This window comes from Lepidochelys olivacea (genome assembly GCF_965140295.1).
Source record: "Lepidochelys olivacea isolate rLepOli2 genome assembly, chromosome: 3".
In the NCBI taxonomy this organism is placed as follows: Eukaryota; Metazoa; Chordata; order Testudines; family Cheloniidae; genus Lepidochelys; species Lepidochelys olivacea.
This window is the reverse complement of record NC_140413.1, coordinates 69800929-69819123: the sequence shown is the minus strand read 5'-3', so window position 1 is coordinate 69819123 and position 18195 is coordinate 69800929. Positions and strand designations below refer to the sequence as shown.

The window sequence follows — 18195 nt, the reverse complement described above, 5'->3', positions numbered from 1 at the left end:
TTCTCTCTCATTGGGCTTGTCTTCATGCTGGAGTCGATGTAGCATAAGTCAGCTTACCCCAGTGTCTTCACTGTGCTGCGTCAACAGGAGATGCTGTCCAGTTGACTTTCCTTACTCTTCTCAGAGAGCAGGAGTACTGGGGTTGACCAGAGAGCGCTCTGCCATCAATTTAGTGGGTCTTCATTAGACCTGCTCAATCGACCCCTGCTGCCCCTGTGAAGAAAAGCCCATTGTTAAGGTCACTTGTCTTTTTTTCAGATTGGATAGTAAACATTGCTACCTGTGCCTAGCACAGGGGGCCTTTGGTCACTAGTGCAATACAAATAGTAAATGTAGCATAAAGGCAGGGTAAAGTTAACTATTATTTTAATGTAACTTACAGGACTTTGAAGATATCACAGCTCAGGCAAGTCTAGAAGAAAAAATGGAAAATGAAGATGACTCCGAGGATTCAGTAGCCACTGAAATAACTCTCTTATCCCAGAGTTCAATGCAAACAGTGATGATGATTCATCAGCAGTTGTGCCTAAACTTCGCACGATCCCTGTGGTATCAACAGAGCCTGCCCCCACATCAAGCTAAACATTATTTCAGTGCGTTTCTTTCCTGCTATCAGACTGGTGCTTCTCTAGTGGCACACTGCTATCCCTTGATCGGTAAGGCTGTTAGTCATACTTCAGGCATACCATTTTAATGCTTAAGGTTGTTGATAATGCCTAAGCTTTACCTGCAGTTGTTTCAGATTAAGTATACTTTGTCTTAGACCAGTGTTTTCCTGGCATTGTATAAGATACTAACCATGACTCTGCCCTGAAAAGTGATCTCTCAAAAATGATACCTTTTAACAAACCTGTTCCCTGTGTGTATTCAGAATCCTATCTTCTGAATTCTGTGTCAGATTTTTACAGCCTTTATTCATTCCACATTTCAGCCACGTGGAGCCAACTAGAAAGAGTGAGCTGGATCTTATTCCTTCTGTGGTTCATCAGCTGAACTGATGACATTCCAGTCTCTTGCATCTGTGCAGCCCTGTTAAAGACAGTGGGGTTGCACCTATTTCCCTGTGGGTTTAATTTGGATTGGAAAGGCTTTAATTACCAGAGGGAGGAGGAAAGAAAACCTAGCTTGATTTTTCCTTTCCTAAACTGGGTTTGTGGGGCTAGAAATGGGGGGGGGAGAGGGGGAGGATAACATGGTCTTTACTTGGAAATTGAATATGGTTGATATGGAAATAATTATAACAATAATACATGACTCTCCAAGATATGATATTAATCACTTCTCAGAGTAGAACTTCTTAGTTACCTGTCACTCTGTCCATTCAACCTCAAACCATTTTTGGGAGCGTGCTGTGTATTAGGCTAACTTATTGCTGTTCAAAGATCTGGTAAAACAACAGACCTGAATTTTTAAGCCTTTTCCTTCTGCATTCATGCTTCGTTGCTTCATACTTTAAACATTCTCATACCTGAAAAATACACAATGTCCTAAGGTTTTGGATAATGCTCTAGGCATACAAAGAAACATGTAGGTTTCTGGTGAATGAAAAAGTGATCAGAGAATGTATGAGTTCTTCCTTTTTGGCTTCTTAGGTGCTGAAATGAATGATTATCTTCTTGGCAGCCAGCTTTTAGTTGGCACACTTCTCCAAAATACACTTTTTGAGGAAGTGACTTCAGATCTCGTCATACAACAAGATGCCCCGTATGACTTTTACCAGCACCCTAATATTCAGCAAGTTCGACAATGCCAGCCTGTACTTGATAACTTCACTAAAGAAGTAAACAGGTTACTGCAAGAATGGCCTGAACACCCTGCACTTATGCAGGTGAGAGCATTACAGTAAACTTTCAAGGTAAATAGGGGTGTGGGCAGGGGTGTCTGTGTAATGCACCCCAGTGTGTGTGCTTGTATATACACATCAGAATCTAATTACCTAGCTATTATGAAATAATGAATGTTTTACAGTAAAAATATAGTTATATCCTTGTAAATTATGATAATTTTGTAGCTTGTTAGCTACCTGTCAGCAACATGATCTAGTTACGTAACATTGATAAGTTTGTTCATGTAAACACGTGCTATCTTTAATTCAAGTATAAAAGTAATATGCTGTGTTTTACAGATCCTAAAGCCTCAAAGTTCATACTAATGACTTGTAAGACAATGTTTGTTCAGTATAAGTTCATTTAAGGCTCCAGATTTTCCAGAGTAACTTCTATTCAACAGTGAGGGTCTTCTCCTTTCTCTAACCCTTCACTTTGGTAGGATTTGGTGCGACTCCCTCTGGAGCTAGTCCATTATGCTCACTGAAGAGGAATGCAAAGTGCCATAAGCCTGATGTTGGCTGAAGCTCTTATCGTTGGGCCATGTGTGATGCTTTTATGTGTTGTGTAATATTGGCTTTCACTGGTCTAAATCCTAAAATGGAGAGGCCATTTTAAAATAAAAAGTTTTTCTCTTTTTCAAAGACGGGGAGCACTGATGTTGTTTGAATGTAGATTAGCTCAAACTCAAGTGTTGCATGTGGGTTGACCAACTATTCTGAGCTGGGAACTTCATCTGTCACTTACGTCTTTCTTGTTGCAGCTATTGGTTGTGATGGACAGAATCCGTAGCTTCCCACTCTCCAGTCCTCTCTCAAAGTTCCTGAATGGCTTAGAGATTCTGCTTGCAAAGTCACAGGTAAGAGGGGAAAGGAAACCATTTTAATTTCTCAATTTAATAGCTCACCTGCAGGTAAAATCATTGGTTGTGGCAAGAGACAGTGACCTAGGTGTTGGTACTATAATAAAACCAACTTAGAGCTTTTTGTGAAATCCAGTGCTGGTCACAAATACGTGGGACACGAGCCTGTGTGGTTATGGAGGGGGAATGTTCTGTCGTGCTTAATGCCTCTTTCTCCAGTGTGAGTTCTCGTCTTCCATAAAGAGGAATTTCTCTCTTTCAGGACTGGGAGGAGAATGCAAGTCGAACTTTATCTTTGCGGAAACATCTTGATTTGGTCACTCAGCTGATCATCCAGTGGCGTAGATTGGAGTTAAAGTAAGAATTGTCAGTTCCCTACTGTTCGTCATTTCTTTCTTGAGTGTCATGCACCATTGTCTCCATATCTTAAGCTCTTAATTTTAATGCAGTATCTTCAGAACTACATCTCACCCTGAATAAAAACTTTGAGGAGTCCCTTGTGGCACCTTAGAGACTAACAAATTTATTTGGGCATAAGCTTTCGTGGGCTAGAACCCACTTCCTCAGATGCATGGAGTGGAAAATACAGGAGCAGGTATAAATATATGAAAATATGGGCGTTGCCTTGGCATTTTTTCCTGTATTTATACCTGCTCCTGTATTTTCCAATCGATGCATCTGATGAAGTGGGTTCTAGCCCACGAAAGCTTATGCCCAAATAAATTTGTTAGTCTCTAAGCTTTCGTGGGCTAGAACCCACTTCATCAGATGCATCGATTGGAAAATACAGGAGCAGGTATAAATACAGGAAAAAATGCCAAGGCAACGCCCATATTTTCATATATTTATACCTGCTCCTGTATTTTCCACTCCATGCATCTGAGGAAGTGGGTTCTAGCCCACGAAAGCTTATACCCAAATAAATTTGTTAGTCTCTGAGGTGCCGCAAGGACTCCTCGTTGTTTTTGCTGATACAGACTAACATGGCTACCACTCTGAAACCTCTCACCCTGAATGTAGAGCATGTTTTCCTATTGTCTGCCACCATGCTAGTCAGGGTTGTTGCCCTGAGTGCCACATTTGTGTGTTTGGTGTTTGTTAGCTCAGCCATTCTGGGTGGCAGGGCGGTCAAAAAATATTTTCAGCGCTGACTGGCAAAATACCTAAGCCCTGATGCTAGTGGTGGAATTGGTTGTGCTTCTTCAGGTGGTAGTGACAAAGTTGTGAACTTGAGTGGTTAGTTGTGCCTGTTACGTAATCTCTTACACACTCAGTTTTCTGCCTGAAAATAATAATTATCTTGGTTTCCCTCCCCCATCTATGTTTCCAGCTGCTGGTCGGTTAGTCTGGACAATAGTATGAAGCAGCACACAGAAAAATCCACAAAGCACTGGTTCTCAATCCATCAGATGATCGAGAAGTACATGCAAGAACAAACTGAGGGGAGCACAGAAGGTAACTATTGTCCTGCTACAAATGTATAATACAGCTCCATCAATTAATGGTGCAGTTAAGCACTTAGGCAGAAAATACCACACAACCTTAATTCGTGCTCCTTTGGGTGAATGTGCTATTTTAATGTACATGTTCACATACTATTACTCAAATACAATGTATATTGCAGATTTTTTTTCTGCCACTTAAATACACATCTAATAGGAATGTGTACTCCTCTCTCTAGTACAGGCACCTTCCTAGTTTTGCTTTTCCTAAAATGCCTATGATATATGACCAGTTAGAAGTAGAACTTCAGCAGTCATGCATCACACTAAGTGGTATTTTTAAGCTGGGGGGTCTGCAAGAGGGAGTCTTTCTCTGCAGCCACAGAAGGCACGTTGAGCTCATAACCTGAGCTCTCTTCTGCACACCATACAAAGTGCCCTCTGGCTCTGCACACTTTACAGTTATTTCATCACATAGCATGCACAGCAACTGTCCTCTGATGTCCGCTTTACAGGCTTAGTGTAAAACAGCTGCACATGCTCAGCATGCAATTCTCTAAAGCTGCAAAATCAACTTCCTCTGCAGCAGGGAAGGGCTCCCCTCCTTAAAAAGGGATATTTTCATGCCAAATTTACCATTCAAGCTCAGCTATATTGATTCTAGGACTGTTCAAAACAACCCTTGTTTTGTTTTGTTTTTTCAACTGGAAAAGTGGTTTTGCTTCTCCACACCACCACCCCACATACTGTCCAGGTGCTGGTTCCATTAAGCCACTATCCTTAGGACTTTCAAATTTTTCTGAGACCCTCCTCTGCTATGAAGCCTACAAGGAACTAAACAACTGATGATCTCTAGATTGTGAGGTAGTCTGGGATGGTTGAGAATTCTTTTATTCATAGAGATTGAAAATAAAAAAAATGATTTGGAACCATCAAGTTGTGCATGTACCTGACCTCTGCAATCATATGATCTTATTATCATTTATCTTCCTCTTTCCTTTCTATTGTTGTGGCTTGTTTCAAATTAGAATGCAAGTTTTTTCAGGACAGAGAATATCTCTCCCTGGGTTCATACAGAAACTAGGACTGTCAAGCAATTTAAAAGGTTAATCACGATTAATCCATTGTTAAACAATAATAAAATACTATTTATTTAAATATTTTTGGGTGTTTTCTACATTTTCAAATATATTAATTTCAATTACAACACAGAATACAAAGTGTACAGTGCTCACATCATATTTTTTATTACAAATATTTGCACTATAAAGAAAAAAAAGAAATCGTATTTTTCAATTCACCAGTACAAGTACTGTAATGCAATCTCTTTACAGTGAACGTTGAATTTACAAATGTAGAATTATGTAAAAAAAAAAATTGCATTCAAAAATAAAACAATGTAAAATTTTAGAGTCTGCAAGTCCAATCAGCCCTACTTTTTGTTCAGCCAATCGCTCAGACAAGTTTGTTTACATTTGCAGGAGATAATGCTACCCGCTTCTTATTTACAACGTCACCTGAAAGTGAGAACACATGTTCACATGGCACTGTTGTAGCTGGCGTTGCAAGATATTTACGTGCCATATGCGCTAAAGATTCATATGTCCCTTCATGCTTCAACCACCATTCCAGAGGACATGTGTTAATGCTGATGGCAGGTTGTGCTCGATAACCATCCAAAGCAGTGCAGACTGACGCATGTTCATTTTCATTATCTGAGTCAGATGCCGCCAGCAGAAGATGGATTTTCTTTTTTGGTGGTTTCAGTTCTGTAGTTTCCGCATGGGAGTGTTGCTTTTTTAAGACTTCTGAAAGCATGCTGCACACCTCGTCCCTCTCAGATTTTGGAAGGCACTTCAGATTCTTAAACCTTGGGTTGAGTGCTGTAGCTATCTTTAGAAATCTCACATTGGTACCTTATTTGCGTTTTGTCAGATCTGCAGTGAAAGTGTTCTTAAAATGAACAACTTGTGCTGACTCATCATCCGAGACTGCTATACCATGAAATATATGGCAGAATGCAGGTAAAACAGAGCAGGGACATAGAATTCTTCCCCAAGGAGTTCAGTCACAAATTTAATTAACGCTTATTTTTTTAATGAGTGTCATCAGCATGGAAGCATGTCTTCTGGAATGGTGGCTTTGTAATGAATACCTTGTAATGTCAGCTACAAAAGTGCCATCCAAGTGCCTGTTCTTGCTTTTTGGTGACATTGTAAATACAAGGGCAGCATTATCTCTCATAAATGTAAACAAACTTGTTTGTCTTAGCGATTGGCTGAACAAGAAGTAGGACTGAGTGGACTTGTAGGCTCTGAAGTTGTACATTTTGGTTTTGAGTGTGGTTATGTAACAAAAAAGAAATCTACATTTTATGAGTTGCTCTTTCATGACAGAGATCATACTACAGTACTTGTATGAGGTGAAGTGAAAAAAACTGTTTCTTTTGTTTATCATTTTTACAGTGCAAATATTTATAATAAAAAATAATATACACTTAGATTTCAATTACAACACAGAATACAATATATACGAAAATGTAGAAAAACAACCAAAATATTTAATAAATTTCAATTGGTATACTATTGTTTAAAAGTGCGGATTAAAACTGCAATTAGTCACGACTGATTTTTTTTAATCGTGATTAATTTTTTTGAGTTAATTGCGTGAGTTAACTGCGATTAATCAACAGCCCTAACAGAAACTAGCCTGAGGGAGCCAGATCCTGATTTGGACTCTCACAATACAGATTATAGCAGCCAAATGAAAATGTGCATTAGGAATTTTCTCTTTTCTTCCTTAAAATCCCACCCTGATGAAATCACAGAAACCAATGAGCAGCTGAGCTTAACAGTGCTGGTCCACACACTGCAAGCTTTTATTGAGGGATCTACCTTGGGGGAATTTCATACACGACTTCAAGCACTGTTGGTTTTCCACTGTCATGTCCTGCTAATGCCTCAAGTAGAAGGAAAGGGTAAGTACTTTTTTATCATTTGTAAATGGGTTCATAACTTGTCCTTTAGAGCAATAAACTATCCTTGATTCCAGGAAACTGATTACAAGAGTCCACAGGTGCAACATACAGCTCACTTACTGTAGTGGCTGCTGCCCTGCTTTTCATAGTGTTTCTATCAGTATTGCTGGGTTTCATGAACTTAAAGAGATGGATGTTGATATTGAAGAAAATGTTATCTTTGAAAGAAGCTTGTTGTTACAGCTCTGTTCTCTTCCAGGCATGCTGTGCAGCATTCTGTGGAACCTATACAATTATTACAAGCAGTTTGCAGAATGTGTACAAGCCAGGATTACTGAACTTCGTCAGCCTATAGAAAAAGAACTTAAGGTAAGAATAGAAGCTTTCCTCAGACAATGTGCTGAATTCTGCAAAGGAGCAGTGAAGCAGATATTCTTGTTTGAACTGTACTGAATAGTTCTACTGGTTACTGAAATTCCTATTGAAATCTTCCTCACACTCTACTTTGTGTGAAAATTAGCTGAGTGGGAGGGTTGGCTGCAGTTTTTGTCTGGAGTTAGTCAGTTCCACTTAACCAGAGAGATTACTGCAGAGTGATGAGGCCCCTATGGATCGAACCACGTTGTCTGTGCAACGCTTCCAGCTCAAATGTGTACACTAGCAGAAGGTGAACATGAATGCCTTGCTATTTGGGGCTGTCAGCTCATCTTAATGCATCCTTTTTTTGTGATCGCTTTTAAAAGCAAATACTGCATTGTATTTTTAAGGAATATTTCATTAGCAGTTTCTCTTCTATTACAGGAATTTGTGAAAATTTCTAAGTGGAATGATGTCAGCTTCTGGGCTATAAAACAGTCTGTGGAGAAGACACACAGGTAACATGGAAATTTTGGAAGAAAGGGACCATTTTGCGATCCAATGTGATAGACTGTATATGCACATACTGTATTTTTAACTTCCTACTAGTTGGATTCTGTGCAGCACTGAGCTTGTTATGTCACTGGGGTTTCATTTGTACCATAGAACATTTGATAATCCTGTGTTTTTCTGTGGTGATTAGGACCCTCTTTAAATTCATGAAGAAGTTTGAATCTGTTCTGAAGGAGCCCTGTCGACCAGCCCTGGTTGAGAGTGATAAAGAGGAAGGGCTAGACTGCTTGGAGAGGCAGGAAGAGTCTGAGAACAAAGAGACAAAAGTTCAGAGGTTAAACAGCATATTAAGAAAAACTTTGTCTGCTAGAACAGATGCTGCCAAGGTATCTGCACTTCTTTTCTAGTTACAAGCAGTATATGTTCTGCATTCTGATTTGAATGTTGATTTTGTTTTTATATGACTTTCTGCACAAGTCAGTGCCAAAAACCTCTTCTTTGAGTGTTGTCAAAGTTTTTTAAAGTATGAGTTTTGTCTTTCAATTGTGATTTGTGTGATAAAATGCTTGGTCAAGAGGGAGGGAATGCGATGAATATGCTTAGCGTCAGTACTGCACAGTAAGCTTTGCCATGCAGAGTAATATGTATTCCAGATTACTGGATCTGTTAGTGGATGACATTGTCTCCAGGTATTTAGGCATTGGCTGTGGTGGTCTTTTATCTAGCTAGTCATTACAATAACAGTGACAGGGAAGACTGCTTATTTTGCCTTTTTGTCTGAAAGGGCTATGATGTTTCTGATTCAAATAAATTGATAACTCTTAGCCTTCCTGGATTCAGCTCTAGCATGTAGTCCAGCCCAGAGGGGAAGTTATCCAGTTTACATTCTGAAACAGATTCATGTTCCTGTTGAAGTATTAGTGTTTTAAGTGTTAATAAACTTAAATAATAAATACAGTTAATAAATAAAGTTTCACTGAGAATATTTGTGAGGATGAAATTGGCTCGGATATTCCCATCTGGCAGTTTCCTGGATTCTGTTCAATTTTTTCATGCTGGGAGAGTGTTTTGATTTTTTATTTATTTTTTTTTCTCCCTCTCTGTCCTTGCATTGTTACTTCAGTATGGCAGTCTGAGAGTGGATCTGATATAATTCTAATGTAGTCACTTTTACGTTATTGTATTCCTCTCAATAGAAGCATATACTGTTGCTGATTATCAACTATTAGCTTGTTTTTACTAGTTTAATGATGTAGATAATTCTGTCCTGGAGAGAATGAAACAACCACAGCAAATGATAAGCGAGTTGAGAAAGCCCTGAGGAATAACTGTTAACCAGCCCTGGGGATAACTCCTGACACTCTCAGTGGTTTATAATTATGCTACTTTGTAGTTAACTCTTAGCTTCCATCTGAGTATCTTTAAAGCTGTTTGCAGATACCAACTAAATCTCTCAGCCCTTCAGAGTGGGGGTAAATAAGTATGGTTATCCCTGTCTTGTGGATTGGGAAACAGGTATTAAACTGATAAGAACAGATTTAATAATTTTATTAAGATGATGTTGAAGTAGAAAGAAAACGGTACAGAGTTTAAGCATAGAAGTTTCTGGTTATCAGGGAATAAAGTACAGGTTATCAAGGGGTGCGAAATTCAGTTTAGGAACGGGTGGCGTAAGGAATACATAATCTGCAATCTCCCCAACTGGGGGTAAAAGTTTAACGGATCAAAGTACAGGCATTGAGATATGGTGTTTATATTGCAACTTACCCCAAGTGTTGGTGTGGACAAAATGTGGAATTGAACTTAGTATTTTGATTAAGCCACAACACTTTTGAATTATATGCTGACTAGATATAAAATGTTTTGCGTTTCAGCTGTATATGGAGCTTTAGTGTTGGCTTACAGCAAGTTGCTATGATTAAGGCTAAGATTTTGTCATGAATATTTTTAGTAAAAGTCACAGATGGGTCACAGGCAATAAACAAAAATTCATGGAAGCCCATGACCTGTCCTGACTTTTACTAAAAGTAACTGACACAATGGGGCTGAGCTGAGGGAGGAGAGCCCTAGGGGCCCTGGCTCTCCCAGTTTTGAAAGTGGATGGCCGTGGCCTGTGTCCTGGGCCCCCTTCCAGGGCAGGTGGAGGGCCCGCGGCTCCTCACAGCTGCCTGGGCGGGTCTTACTTCAGCCCCTGAGGTCCTGCCCCCAGACCAAGCTGGAGCCAGGTCAGGTTAAGAGCTGTGTGGGCAGCTGTGAGGAGCCGCGGACCCTGTACCTGCCCTGGTTGGAGTACACGGGTGGCGGGGACATGGGCCGGGGGCTACTCTCTGGCCTCCAACCCAGGGCAGGTGGAGGGGCCCAGGCTCCCCGGCCCAGCTCTAGCCTGGGTGGGGCTTTGAGGGGAAGAGGTGGGGCTATGGAGGGTGGGAGCCTAGTGGCCCCCCCACTTTTAGAAGAATCCATCGCTCCTGGAACCCTGGGGAAGGAAGGGTGGGTCCAGCACCCACTGCCACTGTGGCTGACAGCTTCAGGGTCCCCCTCAGCACCCATGGTGGCTGGGAGCAGCGGGGGCCCCCACCCGCTCTGGTGGCTCGGAGCTCCAGGACCTGTGGCTCAGAACTCGGGGTCCCACCTGCGACAGCTGAGAGTTCTTGGAGCTCTGGGTCTCTGGCCACCTGCGGTGGCTGAAAGCTTCAAGTTTCCCCACCGCCCACAATGGCTCGGAGCTCTGTGCCCCCCCCCATGGCGGCTGGGAGCTGCGGGGTCCCCTACCACCCTCTGGGCTCCATGGCCCCGCTGGCTGACAGCTCCAGCCCCGCTGCCACTCCGGGGCTGAAGCAGAAAATGTTACGGAAGTCATAGATTCCGTGACATAATCTTAGCCTTAGCTATGATCCACGTGGAGCTGTCTGTTGATATGGATGCTGATTTCTTCCATTTTCACAGACCGTGCTCTTAGAAGAATGCTATGGTGGAGTTATGTTTGATACAGAATCTCTTCAGTGTCGTTTGCCCAAGCTTACAAAGCGAATGAAGATGTTATGTGCAACTCTTATGAAGAAGAACTCATTTCTAGACCTGGTGGAGAGTCTTGAGCAGTTTACAGGGGAGTATTGGAAATACACGACTACCTGACCAAAAAAATCTAAGAGCATTTTCTTAATCAGCTATGTATATAGATCCTTTCCATAATTAGTTTATGCATGTTGAGGTTTCAAGTCTCTCTCCTACTGTCTCCCATACAGGTAATATCATTGTCTCTGTGGTTGAACTGCAGAACTTAACAATTAATCAGGCTGCAGATAAGGAAAAGCAGAAGTCAGAGGTCAAACATATTCTTATGCAGAAACAACGGGCCTTATCAGATCTCTTTAAAAGCCTTACTACAACAGGTGAGATTTAGTTTAAATGTGATTGAGTTAAAAATTCAGAAGATGTAGAATGAATACTTTTGCTAATAAAAACACACATTGAGTGATACCAGTTTCTTTCTCCAAATTGAGGCATCATTGTGCATAATGTTTTCATGAGCATGTAAACCTGTATTGAACTGGTTTGGATTTGTGTATCAAAGCTTCATGTAGGTCAATATTTTGGTGTCAGTCAGGATTATTAGAACAGACCTTCCATTCAATTGTGTTGGATTACATTGTATGCAATATGATTTCTGTTTCAAAGAATTTATTCAGAATATTTAGTCAGTGGCCACTGTCCTACTTTAGAAGTGGGAGGGGACTCTATAGCTCATACCCATTTACTGATTCAAAGCTAATGTGAAATGAGTTGGTGATTCCAGTCTCATCCCTAGTGAACAAGGGCCTACGTTTCAGTGGCTGATATTGGAAGAGAAGCTAAGGAACAAATGGACATTAAGGCTGAACTGTTTGCCCTTAAGAACAAGCTAAGGCATGTTAGAAAGGCAGTGCAGGAAGTTCTAAAGATAAATGGAGAGCTCCAAAGCTACTGGTCCAGCATCGTTTACATTCTTGTCACATTGACTCATTTTCACAAGCTGTCCTGGGTCACTGAAATTAACAAAATGTGGAATCTCCACACAAGCAAATACTTCTCAGTGTTTCTCTGTGGCGTCTCTTAGCTTGGTAATTGTTTTACTGGCCCTCAGGCCCCAGCAGCCTTCTCAACAGCTTCCTGAAGTTTTTTTTTAAACCTCAGCTTTTCCCCAGCCTTACATCCTACCCAAGTCTCTCTTGCCTATCTCTTGGCTGAGTAACTGTGTTTACAGTAAGTGACCTTATAGACTGACTGACTGACTGGTAAAAGCTGATTGCCCAATTTAATGCCCTGACACTTTAGGCTTTTTTTGTCTTACACGTTTGTGTGGTAAACTTTAAATACTTTGTAATAGGCCACAATGGATGGCTGTTATCAACATTTTCTTTAAACCTTTTCTTTTTCCCTTATCGCTATTCTACCAATCTCTAGCCAGAAACATAGGTTCGCAAGTCACAGTGTGGCTAACTCTTGTGATTTTTATCATGAGTCTTATATTATTTGGTGTCTCTTTTTAAAGCCCCAGCTTCTGGAGGCATGTGGTTAGGTGAGATTCTCAACTTTCATTAAAAATAAGTTAAGTTCCTAGGTCTTATAGTTGCAGAGAAAACCTTGGAAGTGTGATCCAAGCGAGTCACTAAAGTGCGCCCTAAAGGCTCAGACCAGAAGGCAAGTGAAAAGCATTAAATGTATTATTTTTAAAATCTCATGATTTTTAAGCCAATTTCATTACTTCTGAGGGGCTTGGCTCATGATTTTTGTGTGCTGGCAATACTTGAAAGAGAACATTTCTCAGGGCATGCTGTATAAGTAGTTCCCAGAATACCAAGATCTATTTTATTTAGATGGCCATATACATGAATGGCTCTAAGTGGAATCTGTCCCCATAGATGGACTTCGTGCCTTTGATAGTGGTCTGTGATAACTCTAGTGAAATAAATACTTTGCGTGAAGGTTGCTGGTCAATGGATGTAATGTTGTAGGCAGGTGGTGGTTTCTGGTAGCTAGGGCACTGGACTGGATATCACATGTGGGTTCTATTTCTACCCCTACCACTGCAACACCATGGGAATTTAACCTTTCTGTGCTTCAGTTTCCTCGTGTAAGATGGGGAAAGTGCTGTGTGCTTGCTGCTGTGGTTATTCTCCATTTTGTTTGAGAACTTGGTATATGATGATGTGACTTGAAATAATTTGATGCTATTATATAATACTTATTTGACTATAAAAATTATATTCACAAGTGCTTTGAAAGTACTATTTAAGTTGGCTTGTGTGAAAGCAACATTACACTTAATCCAGTTCAAAACAACTGCAAGAATAACAGGGTGAAGACTGATTGTCTTTGTCCCTGGTTTTATTTGACACTTCAGTTTTTGCCTTTCAGATGCAGGTTTTTTGGTTTGCTTCTGCCACGTCTTACTACTCTCCATTTTTAAATCACCCGTAAGCTAACTGTCTACTTGTCTTCATTCACTGCTTTCCTGTGTGTTTCTCCATCATAATCCTGAATTAGCTACTAACGTATGGTTGCCTAAAGGGCAATTGGCCTCAGAAATATCTGAAACCTTTTGTGTGTGTTAGCGTAATTGGTACTGACTAGATCTCATACTGTATATCAAAGTACCAGAGCATGAAGACATGGTATAAGTGGTTTGTTTTTTTTAATGTCTTTCTAGGTTTGTCATATCGAAAGGGCCTTGCTTGGTCTCGTTCAAAAGACCCTCAGGATATGCTTTGCCTGCACCCCTTGGATTTACACAGTGCACTAGCCCTAGTCAACTGCACACATGAATTGGATGCCAAGTATGTACTTAGCATTTTATACTTTTGGATTGTAATATTAACCGTCAACATAAGTTACAAAATGAAGTGCATCTGAAATGACTTGTTCTGCCTAGTCTTTTCGGATTATTTTTAGGGTTTTGGTTTTTTTTACATCTATGAATTACTTTTACTTTAAATATACGGTCAGTAAACACTGAAAATGTTACTCCTATTGTTGTAGCACCTATGATTTTACTATAACTAAAAACGCTTAAGGGGGAAATATTTTTCAATCAAAATGGAAGCAGAAAAACACTTTACTTTTTTAAACGAATGTTTAGAAATCTGGAACCATAGGAATTCCTTTTCAAGATCAAACCAGTGGTCCATCTAGTCTAGTTTCCTGTCTCCAACAAATGTTTGAGAGGAAGATGCAAGGTCTCCAAAGCAGGGAGTTATGGATTAACCTACCCCTGGGGAAGCATTTTTTGTAAACCCCTCAATCAGATTTGGTCTTATGCCCTGAAGCATGAGGGTTTATAGCCCTTCCAAATGTAGGGGTTTGTTTATAATATTACTTTCTCAACAACAAAATAAGGACAAAGAATTCTGTACTGGAATCTAGACTAAGGATATGTCTACGCTGACACTTCATCGGCAAAACTTTTGTCGTTCAGGGGTGTTTAAAACCTCTCTCCTGCCCCGCCGAACAACAAAAGTTTTACTGACAAAAAGCACCGGTGTGAACAGCGCTTTGTCAGCAGGCGCGCTCTCTTGCTTATAAAGCCACTGCCACTGGTGGGGGATGGAAGTTTTTTGTCGGCAGGAGCGCCCTCTTCTGCCAACAAACAGCAGCTACACTGTGCGGCTTTTAGCAGCACGGCTGTTACTGCACAGCCATGTGTAGTGTAGCCATAACCTTAGTCATTTAAAAAAATTCCAACTTAGTGTCCCTTTAAATTGTAGAGTGATTTTGGAATGTCACATAGGGATGAGTTGGGTCACCCAAGTCTCAGTTATAATTGCTACTCAGATTCTTCAGTAGCTTCAATTTTTTAGTATTTTTTTCCCCTAAAACAGGCATAGAGGAACCAAAAAACGTTGTTTACTTATGTGATCATTCACTTATTTAATAAACTTGCAAAAAAATTACTGGCTAAATGCACAAATAAATCCAGCTTCTCTAAGCTTGGTGATACCAGGCCTGCTGTTGCACTTTCCAGGATCCTAACTTCTTTAAAGTCAGACTTATCCATATTCTTTCAGGTTGCTGACAGAGATCTCTTCTGTGTGGGATGGATGCCAGAAGTACTTCTATCGATCTCTTGCACGCCACTCTAGGCTTCAGACAGCATTATTAGCACCTGCCAAGGTAAAGGAGTAACAGCAAGCAAAAATGGAGAATGCTTTTTATCTGAATTTTATTTTACAACTTTGAACTTGGGAGTTGGGATTTTCTGATTCTGAAGGGTGGCATGACTTGAGTCACAGTCATAGAAGATCTATGTTTCTTTAAAATCTGGTTTGGGGACCGCATTCCAACTTAGTGATTTAAAACTATTGAGAGTCTCTGGTTTTGTGAATATATAACTTAAAAAATAACCAAAGATGTTATTTAATAATCTATATTGTATGTACAGCATCTTTCATCCCAAATTGCTTATTGCGTTGTACATATACAGGAATCCCATTAGCCTCTCTTGCACTGTGGAAAATATTTAGATAGACAAAATTCAAATTATCCAGTGTGGAATTTGGTCAGTACAATAGCATTGGTATCTCTGCTTTCATGAAACATGCTCTGGGATTTATAATGATCAGACTTGGTCAGAGCCTCCATTATGTGTCTCATGCAAAAGATAACACCTTCAACAGCAAAGTGCCTATACCTTTTCTGGGCTTTAGTTTAGTATTGAAAGGGGAAAGAATGGTTATTCTGCACTTTCTGCAGTACCTGAGGCTTTCCAGGTATTCCCTCATCCAATCACTGACTAAGCCTGATGCTGTTTCGCACGTGATCTTGTTAGATCTCACAGTCCAAGGCAGTGTGATGTAATTGAACACAGTTTTAGTCACTTTTGCTTGCTCTCCCACCTCTCTTCAGGAAATTGGACTAGGTAGCATTGATAGATGTAAAGGATTCACTGCACACCTTATGAAGACACTTGTTAAGCAGAGGAGCTCACTCACTGCCTTGACAGAACAGTGGATTATACTGAGGTATCTCACATTTTATTAATATAGCCTTATTTTAAAATGGTGAAGAGGAGGTTGACTATAAATATTTATAAAAGGATGGAAAATTGCATGATAAAAGGAACAGATTTCTCTTCTGTGTTTTGTATTTTTTGCCTATACATCTGATGTCTCAAATAAAAGGAAAAGAATTGTGATTAGATCACATTTGTCTCCACTCTTGGTGCAAACATCAATTTCAAACCAACATTCTGGACTCTAATACTAATGTGTTTAATTCAGTAGACTAACAGCTCCACCTTCTGGAATTAAAATGTGGAGCAAGAGTCACAGCTGAGCTCAAATCTGGGCAAGCAGATTGAAAATTTAGTAAACAAAAAGCCTACCAAGAATCAAAACATTTAAGAGAAATGAGAGAGCTACACAACTGAAGACCAGACAAGAATCACAATATAAAATTATATCAACATCCTTCGATTGTCAAACATAAGCCATTTGATAGTGATAGTGCCTTGTGATCTGACTTAAGTTGGTTTAATTTATATCTTAGCTTGTCAAGTTTTTGGGAGAATTAGTTGGCTAGCAAGTGGCTGACACACGTTTACTCCTGGGGAAATTCTGTGCCAAAAAATTAAAAATTCTGCATATTTTATTTGTCAAAATAACAATACAATCATGCCAGTTTCAATTATTGTGGTAATTTATTTCAAAATATCTGTCAGCAAGTATGTCTGTAACAATACAGACCAAAAAAAAAAGATTCTAATCATATTTTTTGACATATAGATTCCTTACTAGGCATATTAATATGAAACTTTGAGTAATTCATTTAAATTACAATACAAAACTATATTTCTTGCACTTGTCAGAAGTAGTGTGAATGCTTGGGGGGTGAGGGGTAATGGGGGAGCTGAGTGAGAGGGAAAGAGCCTGGGAGTGAACCTGGAGGAGGTTTTGGGGGGGTGGGAGAGGATTGTTAGGGAGTTGGGAAGCATTCCTCATGCAGACCCTGGCTGTCCCCAAGCCTCTCCCATTCAGTCAGGCACATCGGCCCCACACTCCCCATCCCCATGTTCCCCCTGCAGTCCCCCTCCCCCAGGCTCAACGCTGTCACACCACTAGCTCCTGAGCAATGTTCTCTCTTAATTTGTTTCCACCCATGTGCGGGATAAATTTTGTTATGTGCACCGAGGTAGTGTGTGGATGTGCGCCATGAGTAGAAACAAAAAACCTAGATTTAATATATATTTTTTAAAAGTTACCAATAGGGATAATTACTCTAGCCAGGACAGGTTAGGCATTTTAGAACTCACTAGTCAAAGAATTAAATTTAAGTGTAAGAGAGAAATAAAAATTATTAAATGCATGGACCAGTCAAAAAACTAAAATAACGCACTTAGAAAGAATAAAATTACAGAGAATGTATGTGCATTGCAGGAAGTGCTCCTTCTCAGAACACAAGAACTAGGGGTCACCAAATTAAATTAAGAGGCAGCAGGTTTAAAACAAACAAAAGGAAGTATTTTTTCACACAACGCACAGTCAACCTGTGGAACTCCTTGCCAGAGGATGTTGTGAAGGCCAAGACTATAACAGGGTTCAAAAAAGAACTAAATAAATTCATGGAGGATAGGTCCATCCATGGCTATTAGCCAGGATGGGCAGGAATGGTGTCCCTAGCCTCTGTTTGCCAGAGGCTGGGAATGAGTGACAGGAGATGGATCACTTGATGATTTTCTGTTCATTTCCTCTGGGGCCCCTGGCATTGTCCACTGTCGGAAGACAGGATACTGGGCTAGATGTACCTTTGGTCTGACCCGGTATGGCCGTTCTTATGAAGTACCAAGAAGTAACAACAATAATAATACAAGTATGTGTTGGGAGGTGAGTGTGAAAGACTGTGTGTGTGAGTGAGAAACAGAGACTCTGTGTGTGTGTGTGTGTGTGTGTGTGTGCGCGCTGTTTGCTGGGGAGGTTTCTGAGAGACGCTGTGCGCTGTCTTTTTAAAGCGCTCACTGAAAGCTCTCCTGCTCTGTCCTGAGCCCTGTCTCCCCTCCCCCACTCTGCAGAGATGGGGTACATGGGCAGGGGGGAGGGGGAGAGACAGAATATGTGGGGGTGTGAGTGTGACAAAGAGAGAAGTTGTGTGAGCTGGCTGCTGGGGAAGTCTCAGGGCGTGTCTATACTTACCGGAAGATTGGCACGGCTGCAAGCAGCGAGTGTCGATTTACTGGGTCCGCTGAAG

General features: G+C 40.5%; 1 protein-coding gene across 1 annotated transcript in view; it reads left to right on the top strand.

Annotated features, from left to right (window-relative positions):
- MDN1 (midasin AAA ATPase 1) overlaps window positions 1-18195 on the top strand; it is a 163204-nt gene that overhangs the window by 117461 nt on the left and 27548 nt on the right. The window contains exons 65-78 of the mRNA XM_084622359.1: window positions 383-656; window positions 1593-1828; window positions 2590-2685; window positions 2951-3045; window positions 4019-4143; window positions 6958-7107; window positions 7367-7476; window positions 7909-7982; window positions 8168-8363; window positions 10924-11084; window positions 11224-11369; window positions 13667-13793; window positions 15021-15126; window positions 15859-15974. Of these exons, the coding sequence (XP_084478485.1) occupies window positions 383-656; window positions 1593-1828; window positions 2590-2685; window positions 2951-3045; window positions 4019-4143; window positions 6958-7107; window positions 7367-7476; window positions 7909-7982; window positions 8168-8363; window positions 10924-11084; window positions 11224-11369; window positions 13667-13793; window positions 15021-15126; window positions 15859-15974 (2012 nt within the window). The remainder of the gene's footprint in view (window positions 1-382; window positions 657-1592; window positions 1829-2589; window positions 2686-2950; window positions 3046-4018; window positions 4144-6957; window positions 7108-7366; window positions 7477-7908; window positions 7983-8167; window positions 8364-10923; window positions 11085-11223; window positions 11370-13666; window positions 13794-15020; window positions 15127-15858; window positions 15975-18195) is intronic.